The 9,721-nt window shown below is 43.6% G+C and overlaps 1 protein-coding gene across 2 annotated transcripts; it reads right to left on the bottom strand.

The window, feature by feature from the left end:
- Positions 1-1,218: 1,218 nt before the first annotated feature.
- On the bottom strand, positions 1,219-9,707 carry TP53TG5 (TP53 target 5). 2 transcript variants are annotated; one of them, XM_082226548.1, is made up of 5 exons: positions 9,536-9,707; positions 6,761-6,829; positions 6,096-6,232; positions 3,017-3,344; positions 1,219-1,354 (listed from the first exon to the last, which is right to left on the bottom strand). In XM_082226548.1, exons 1-5 carry the CDS (start codon positions 9,569-9,571, stop codon positions 1,343-1,345), a joined length of 582 nt encoding a protein of 193 aa, XP_082082674.1. In that variant the 5' UTR covers positions 9,572-9,707; the 3' UTR covers positions 1,219-1,342. The 2 variants fall into 2 exon arrangements, with proteins under 2 accessions (XP_082082674.1, XP_082082675.1); XM_082226549.1 differs by having other exon boundaries at positions 1,219-1,321.
- Between the last annotated feature and the right edge of the window lie 14 nt (positions 9,708-9,721).

Genomic DNA, 9,721 nt, shown 5'->3' with positions numbered 1-9,721 from the left:
GAATGTGATTTATAGCAGAAGTCTTAGATCTTTCACCTTACACACCTCCTCTTAACACTGGTGTGTTGGTGGGGTACATGGGTGGCATACAGAATGTCACACTAATACTAGTCTTCAGATACCGAGCCAAATTCTACTTTTCCACCAGTTTCACACTGAGATGCCATTGTTGATCCAAGCAAAACTCCCGTTACCTGAATCTCTTCGTAGTATCTCACATGGCTTCATGCCAGTGTGGTAATATGTGCAGTAGGTCGCTTCACCTTTGGGTAGGCCTTGGTGGGCAGTAATGGACAACTGCTTCAGAATACATCAGATTTCTGGGTCTAGCCACCATTTTAATTTTCCCACAATGCCCCTGAAATAGTACATTGCTCTGGAGCATTGTGGGAGAAATTTAAATGGTGGCTTAGCCCAGCCACCTGCTGCTCTCAAAGCACTGTTAGTAGTGGGACCTGCTGAGGTGCTTTGGTGTTACTAGCTGCCCAAAAGAAGCTGGGTGCTGATGCCTGCCCAGACTCTGTCTAAGTTGTGCTTCCATTTGTGTCATCCTCTGATTATATGGCTGTTCTACATAGTCCCACCACCACAGACCTCTTGTAGAAGCCATTCAAAGTGTGAACAAAGGCAGGGCTTTTATCAATATAGCAAAGAACTGTGGTTCCTTTGTGGGTCTGAGGCATGGCTGTACGGTTATTCATTCTAGTGACATCATAACTACAGTGAGGGTGATTTCAAAATGTATTATATTGGCTGCTATTTCCCCCTTTCAAATCACCTCCCCCCCCCCGGGTTTCTTCTTCAGTCTTACGCCTGGAGATAATCAGAGGCCTTCTTTTTACAAATATGTAATGACAGGTCTCCTCTACTTGCAATGCAATGACAGCCCTTCCTGGAACATTAGCAAACTCCTTGGAGTTTTGAGTCTGCTTTCACTTCTTTGGGATCAAGCTCTGTAGCAGATGGAGGTTTATTGTGAACTAAAAAAAGGCAATTTCTTCTGTATACGGAAGTCTCCCCAGGAGCAACCATGGGCAACTGTTGTTCCAACTAGATCTGTAGCAGCTGTATTGCTATATTTCTCCATGAGATGGGGAAAGTTGTCAATCTGTAGTTTTCATGTTTGCAAATGAAATGCATCTGCTTCCTTTCCTCGTTGCTTCTCCCTGCTTCTGGCACATACACTCACACACACGTTTATTTCAAGCCAGAGACAAGTTTTGTGTTTGAAGGATGCTCAATATCCCCTTTATTGCAGGAATATGAATCAACACGCAATAGATCTATGTCTTCCAGGCTCCTCTCACTATCTTCAGAACCTCTGAAATGAGAATCATTCCAGTCAGTCCCAGCTCTTAAAAGACAAGATGCATCAAGGATTTTCAAATGTAAGAACTCCCAATTTAGTATTCTGAAATACTACTATTACTTCAGTGTGGTTATTGTTATTATTACTATTTATTACTACTGCTGCTTAAGAGGTTTTGGCCCCTTGGGATCTTCTGTTCCACTTTGGAAATTAAAATAAACTAAACCCGCTTCCTAGGGACGTGGGCGTTGCTGTGGTCTAAACCACAGAGCCTAGGGCTTGCCGATCGGAAGGTCAGCAGTTTGAATCCCCACGACGGGGGTGAGCTCCTGTTGTTCGGTCCCAACTCCTGCCCACCTAGCAGTTCAAAAGCACATCAAGTGCAAGTAGATAAATAGGTACCACTCTGGCGGGAAGGTAAACGGCATTTCCGTACGCTGCTCTGGTTCGCCAGAAGCGGCTTAGTCATGTTGGCCACATGACCTGGAAACTGTCTGCGGACAAACGCTGGCTCCCTCGGCCTATAGAGCGAGATGAGCGCGCAACCCCAGAGTCGTCTGTGACTGGACTTAACTGTCAGGGGTACCTTTACCTTTACCTTTAAACCTTTTTCCTAGGCCTTGCCAGATGCTCATTCCACCCTGCTTGGCCTACAAAATGCCCTAATTATCAAGTTACCACCTTGCAGCAAGGCAATCCACCCAAGCCTTTCCATTTATCCCATGCTAAATAAATTGCAGGAATAAATAAATTGTGGAAAGTCTAAAGTGCAGTTTGGGCTCCCTTAGACAGTGTGTACAAGAAAAATTTTGCTTCCTATTGCCAATGTCATTTCAGAAATCTGTTTACTGGAAATGAGAACAAACTCACAGCTCAGGGAGACAGCTAGTGGATTTGTTGCCGGGGCTTGTGACCTAAACTTTCCTAAACCTGATTTATCAAGAGTAGCGGAGGAGAGGGGATTGTGAGCTGGTATTCTGCCCCCCCCCCGCACCCCCGCTTACTCCTGCTCTATCATCATCTGCCAGAGCACTCGGTTAATGGGCAGATTCGCCTTGCTCTGGCCACTGAATGAGGTGATGCTGAACCTTGCAAGTTTGTGACAGTTTAGCACAGTGAAAGTCAGAGGATGAGGGAAATTATGAAGCAAAGGCTAGATACTTATCTCCTTTTCTTTGATGAGATTTCTACTTCAGGCCAGCAGTTTAAACAGTAATGCTTCTTTGCAAGATTGTCTCGATATTTAATTAAAGGCTAAAAGTTGCATTTAAGCTGACTGAAGATACTTTGTTAAAGCTCACATAGGATAAGCCTGTGCAGTCAGAAGTAAGCTCCACTGAGCTCAATGGAGTTCCCAGGAAACTATGGACGGAACTGAAGCTTCTAACAATAATGGATAGCACAGCTACCTCCATGGCAATGAAGGCTTCTCCCACTCTTCAAAATTTACCACTACAGCACTGGCTAACTGCTGTTAATCAGCCTAAATTCTGTGTTGAATTAAACTCACTTGCCTAAACTTCTGCCTACAGTTTCTGGATCCATGCAGCAGATCTCTTCAGGCCAAAGCAGGACTAGATCTGGGTTTAGATCTGGTATTTAGGAGAGACCCGATTGCATACACTCAATCGACCCAGAGGCAAACCCCCACAAATTTCATCTCTGCCCACCTCCCTGGCAAAAACAATTGCAGTTTTGCTTGCTTACTGGGTGCCGCTTCTGACATTCTGAATAAGGGATGGTGACGACATGCTCCAGAGTCTCACTACATGATCGTGTGCAGCACGGCTTGACCCATCTCAAATTCGATGGTCTACAGAGCACTCTGCGCGCAGGCATGTGAATCCGGTGGGGCAGGCCTTTCAAGGAGAGCGCCTCATACAATTCTGAAGAAGCCGCCTCTGGGGATGTTGCCTCAGTTGACGATTTAGGCTCATCTACCTTGTCTATTATAGCAACTTCCTCAACTTCCATGGCAGGCTCATCAATCACGCTGACATTAGGTGCTGGAGGTTCCTCAGAGGGGGTGCACACCCTGTCACATGATCGGGGTAGAAGCATTGTTATGGATTTTCATTGTTTTAGTTTTTTCTTCCATATACAGTCATACCTTGGTTTTTGAACAGCTTAGTTCACAAACAACTTGGAACTGAAAAGCTGCAAACTCAGAAGTAGGTGTTATGGTTTGCAAACTTTGTCTCAGAAGCCGAACAGCCGATGCAGCTTCTGTGGCTTCCGATTGGCTGCAGGATGCTCCTGCTGCCAATCGGAAGCTGCGCATTGGTTTCCGAACATTTTGGAAGTCGAACGGACTTACAGAATGCATTCTGTTTGAAAACCAAGGTATGACTGTAATTTAGGGCTCACCCACATCTGAGCATTATGTAGCTCTTCATCCACTCCCCCTCCCTTTAGAATTAAATGAATAGTTTAATATTTAAACTATTTTAAATTTGTGCATGAGGAGCAATTTTGGCCTTTCCGATTCATACCAGGAGGCATTCCCCTTTGTGTTTGTCCCTGCCTTATAGTTTGTTGATTCTGTCATGCCAGTGAAATACTCACAGGGCCCATGTGCACCTTGTTCTGTTTGGTTTGGTTTTTTAAAAAAATCCCTGCCCAAGAAGAGTGGAAATGCATTCAGATAGGCAATGGTAAATTTGCTTGTGCTGTTTTCTAGTTTTGTACAAACCTGAGGGATGAAAAGAAAAGAAGAGTTTTTCCTTTCAGGGCACACTGGAAATAAAAAATAAATGAAAGCACTTGGGAAGTAGTGGGCAAGGAAGAGGGGAGCTGCAGAAAGTGGCAGTTGATCCAACTAACCAAAAACATCAAAACAAATAATCTGTGACCCTGAGAGGAATTTGGAACCCAATTTTCCCCAACATTGAATTATCCCCATATCCCAATATCAGGTAAATCAAGGGGATGATCATCAAATTTACAGATGACACCAAACTGAGAGGGGTAGCTAAGGCCACAGAAGATTACCTTGACAGATTGGAGAAGGGGGCCAAAACTAACAACATGAATTTCAACAGAGACAAATGTAAGGTTCTGCACTTAGGCAGGAATAACTAGCTGCACAAATATAAGATGGGGAACACCTGGCTTGTTTGTAGTACATGTGAAAATGATCTAGGGGTCTTAGTAGATCACAAGCCTAGCGTGAGTCAACAGTGTGATGCAGCAGCAAAAAAAGCTAATGTTATTCTAGGCTGCATCAACAGAAGTATAGTGTCCAGATCAAGGGAAGTAATGTTGTTGTTGTTTAGTCATTTAGTCATGTCCGACTCTTCGTGACCCCATGGACCAGAGCATGCCAGGCACTCCTGTCTTCCACTGCCTCCCACAGTTTGTTCAAACTCATGCTGGTAGCTTTGACAACACTGTCCAACCATCTCATCCTCTGTCGTCCCCTTCTTGTGAGGGAAGTAATAGTACTGCTCTGTTCTGCCTTGGTCAGACCACACCTTGAATACTTTGTCCAACTGGGGGACCACAATTTAAGATGGATGTTGACAAGCTGGAACGTGTGCAGAGAAGGGCAACCAAGATTATCAAGGTTCTGCAAACCAAGCCTTATGAGAAATGGCTGACGGAGCTGGAAAAGAGGAGACTGAGAGGAGATATCGTAGCCACCTTCCAATATAAAAATGGCTGTCACATGGAAGATGGAGCAACCTTGTTTTCTCCTGCTCCAGAGCCAATGGATTCAAGATAGAAGAAAAGAGATTCCAGCTCAACACCAGGAAAAACTTTCTGACCGTAAGAGCTGTTTGACAGTGGAATGAACTCCTTTTGGAGGTGATGGATTCTCCTTCCTTGGAGATTTTTAAGCAGAGGTTCGATGGCCATCTGTTATGGATGCCTTAGATGATATTCTTGCATTGCAGGGGATTGGACTGGATGACCCTTGGGATCCTGTCAGCAAAGCTCAGATGCTGACAGGAGAAGAAGAAGCAGGCATAGAGAGAGAACAGTTAAAAGCAGAAGGCAGAAAGGAGGGGGAGAGCAGCTGTAATCTGAGCTCTGAACAAAGGGGAGGTGAAAGACAGGGCCAGAGTGACAGGCTGCTGAGTGAGAGCTCCAATAGTGAGTCAGACATTGGAATGCAGAAAGCATTCTCTCCCAAATCTCGTAGGATCTCAAAAGTGCTCTAAAGATCTAAAGTGTTATGTACTGAAGTTCTCACCCTGGGCCAGCAGGGGGATACTGTAGATAGTTTCCACTCAGGTCCACATATGCAAATAGGGGATTGAAAGTGACGTTCAGTGATTGGCTGGTTACAGAAAGTTGCTATTGTAGCGTTGTAGGGGAGCTCTATATAAGCAGGCTGGCTGAACCCTTCAGTTCAGTTCTGTTCTGGCCAGTGAATAAACAAGAGCTGTTTTGAAGAATCGCTGTGTCGTCTGATATGTTCACCCACAACTTAACATAAAGAATCTAAAGAGCTCTAAAGAAGCTCTAAAGATACCGGAAGAGAAGGTGGGGGGCTTTCGTTCTGGGGAAGGGGGAGGAGCTCAGTCCGGGCAACTCCATCTTCTGGGGAGGACGGTGAGTAGAGGAGCTCCATCCTAGTTTGTTGTTTCAGCAATATATCTGAAATAATTAACAGGCAGAGTCATCTCACGTTTGTGGGAGAGACCAAGCCATAACAGATCCCTTCCAGTTCTATGATTCTATGATCATATAGTCACACGCACACTTTCAGAGGGCCCTGTTTGTTATATTCTAGCAAAATAAACACACTTATGCACACAGATCCCTATCTATGGTCACTTACCCAGAGCAGGAAGCACCTGAATCCAGAGCACTCCCAATCGCTAACATCTTCCTGTACTTGTGCGCTAATTCACAAAGCCACTCGATTCTGCGGTTTGGACTCTTGAGCATTTTGAGGAGAACCAGTTTCTTTATTATCTGTGCAGGTACAGAAAATATAGAGAGCACACAACATCTGAAGAAGTTGCCATAGAGTGAGCCCAACCTGCTTCATTATTAGTATTATCTTGAGACTAATGTAGTTAACTGTTTACTTGTGTGAGGTCAACAGGAAAAAGACAGAAATATTTTTAAAAATAAAAATTCATTTTTAAAATTTTGTTTCGATACGATATTATACACACATTCCAGCAGGCTCCAAAATGCCTAAGGTTTTTAGATTTAATTTTATGTTTGCTTTTGGCCTAGTTCCTTAAGGCTGGGTCCACTGTGGAGCTACATGTTGATATAATATGTTGGTTGCCTCAGATCATTTCTGTGTTGGGGTTGGGTGTGTGCTACTTTCTTCTTGGGTTAGCATTCCATCCCTGACAAAAAAAATATTGCACCAGTCTTTAAACTGGTAGACATGGTGGGGCTTTTGACAAGGAAGTTGCACCTCCCCAAATGATGCTAGCTAACTTTAGGCTTTAGACCTTGCAACAGGCAAACAGAATGGCATCTTACCCTCCTTAGGTGGCTCCTTACGTGTACCAAATTGCTTGTCTGAGATGCTCCACTCTCCACATCAATGATCTGAGAAAGACAGAGCAAAGTTATGGGGACAACAAAAGACGTCTTGTCCTCAACGCACTTCATTTGTGGCACTTTGTCTGCTTCATCAAGAGGAATTAAATGCAAGTGGCCATTGAACTATACCCTTAGGATAAAGTCCAATTGATCTAAAATTGGGCCGGGTGGCAGTTTTAAAAATAATGCTATAATGTGGTATCGACTACTGTGGTGGGTGAATAAGCTAGACAGTGTGTAACAGGCCTCTGCTTGCACCCTACTATTGTGGGATTTTATGGGGGGGGGAGAGGGGTACCACAAAAACTGGCCCCATGCCCTCTGCTGTGTACTCACTGCCATCCTTGTGCAATGCCTGAAGTGGGGAACTTGTGGAGGAGACTGCATGAATTGGACTGCTGAGTCAGCTACGTCAAAGCCACTAACAGAGCCTACCCTTTGAATTGCAGTGTTTTTATAACTTGGTTATAAAGAGCAAGAAGCAAATATTACACAGAATGCATGAGTCGCTCAGAAGGAGAAGCCTATTTATATAACTGTTAAATCATGTCTAGAGCCATTATTATTTAGGGATAGAGAGACTTCAAATAAAAATACATGTGAGAAAACAAAGTTGGCCAAAGGGCAAGATCATATACATGGGTCTGCTGAGTGCCTTAGAACTACGCATGAGTCTCCATCATGTGATTCAGATTACAGATCCCCCAAGTGCCCCTATATTCTAAGGACATCCCTGATTTAGAGAAGCCGTCCTGGTTTCTGATTTGATCCCGGAATGTCCCACTTTTCCTTAGGACGTCCCTATTTTCATTGGAGAAATGTTGGAGGGTATGGAGTTATCCAACCCTCAAGCTGTCTGAAGGCAATCCTTTATAGGGTAGGGGTTTTTTAATGTTTAATGTTTTATTATGTTTTTATATATGCTGGAAGCTGCCCAAAGTGGATGGGACAACCCATTAAAATGTGTGGGGTATAAATAGTAACATTATCATTATGGAATGAGACGTCCCTATTTTCATCTGAGAAATGTTGGAGGATATGAGATCATTGGCGGGGTGTGTGTCATGTGAGTTAGCCCCTCTCTGGCATGGAAGGCCTGAAGGGGGAAAGCCTGGTGAATGTGTGGTCTAATTAACAAATAATTAAATAATTAGGCTTGTAGGCTGAAGGTTCCCCACCACTGAGGGTGGCTGGATAGCATGGAAGTAGGCCCAGTGGGGGACATAAACAGCAGGGGTAGGGCTAGTGTTCATGTCCCACTGCCTCTCTCCATGCAATCTGAACTGCATAAAGACTGTGTAAATATTATCACCTTCTCAGCCTCTAGCGTGCTCCCAGCACTGGTGTTTAAAGCCATGTGGTCACAAAGAGTCAGACACGACTAGAACGACTAAACAACACATATGACATTAGTCATACGGCATCTAGCACAGAACATTAGAATTGCTGCAACAGGCCTGTCTAAATTATTAAGTGGTCCACCAAAGACCTTCAGCAGTTTTCAAGCTCTTTATGCAGCAGGGAAGTGTGTGGGAACCACTTCAATAATCTACTTTGCTTTCATTGTGATTGTATGTTTTTAACAGATCTCATTTATCTATCTGTCTGTCTGCCTATCTATTAACGTTTAATCATTCTTTTAATGATAGTTCCCCTGAAGAAGAAGAAGAATCCTACAACTTCTTGAGAAACAGTCCTGTTTAATGTGATTGTTATTCCAGTAACTGTTGTTTTTAATTGCTCTCTGTTCTCTGTGTGTGAGAGAGGAGAATGGCTGCTGAGAGAGCCTTCTCAGGATACTGCTGAGGAAAGTGTTGTGTCAGTGTGATCTGTCTGAAGTGAAACAGACAGAGGGACAACTCTAAATCTGCGCAGGAGCTCTCTGTAAGGAACAAAGAGGATACTGCTGAGGTGAAAGCAAAACCTTTCATAAGAAACTGTAAGCCCTGAGTGAGGTGCAAGTTTCAATGCAGTTTTGTTTATAGGTCTAAGGAAGAAGACTACAATTCAAGTGAGAACGTACCCATGTTTGAATAAGTGTGAGATTGTAAATATATTCATCTCAGTTATATGTTTATGAAAATAAAGCTTTTTGAATATAAATAGTCTGGACATTGTATAGTCTTTACAGAAAGGCTATCACTCACCTAGAAGAGTTATTTAGCTTCCTAGCTGTAAGCTACTCTGTTACTTTGCATATCATCAAAATTTAATTTATATACATAACACTGCAGGCAGGGGGTGTCTTGTTTTTATCGATTAGCATGTAAGCCACTGCAGGAGCCTCCGTGGCTCAAGAGTAGCATACGAATGCTTAAGTAAATGAATAAGTAAATAGGCATCTGGATAGCCACTGTAGGGAACAAGAGGCTGGGATAGATAGGTCTATGGTTTGATCCAGCCAGGCTCTTTTGATGTTCTTAATAAAAGCCACGGCTTTAGAAGCTTTTGAACTCACTGCTGCTTTATCCTCTGTGGGATCTATAGCTGCTTACAAATATGTAGCACTTGGATCAGTATGAAAGGCTGCCTGCCAGGGAAGGATAGATTCTCATAACATTTTTTGTAATGTACCAGAAAATTCCACTACTTTCTGGGTTTTTTTTAAACCCACAGGCCAATTTTCAGCATTTCTCTCGCCCCCACTTCACCCCTCACTTTGAGCCTTGAGTAAATGATGCCAGCGTCTGGTTTCTTAAGAAGATGAGATACCTTTGGACATTGTTTCTTCTTCTCCAAGGCTTTCATATTCACTCAGGTGGTTTTCTAAGAGCTTCAACAACAGGGTTTGTAGCAGACAGGCAAGATATATGAGAAATAGGTGGCTGCTTTCTCTGGCTCTGAGATGCTACTGCCCCTTTCAGGGCTTGGGGAGCCATGAATGATGTGAAAGCTTAA

Source organism: Podarcis vaucheri, assembly GCF_965113315.1.
Source record: "Podarcis vaucheri genome assembly, chromosome: 6".
Lineage (NCBI taxonomy): Eukaryota > Metazoa > Chordata > Lepidosauria > Squamata > Lacertidae > Podarcis > Podarcis vaucheri.
This window is presented reverse-complemented; position numbering and strand designations above follow the sequence as displayed.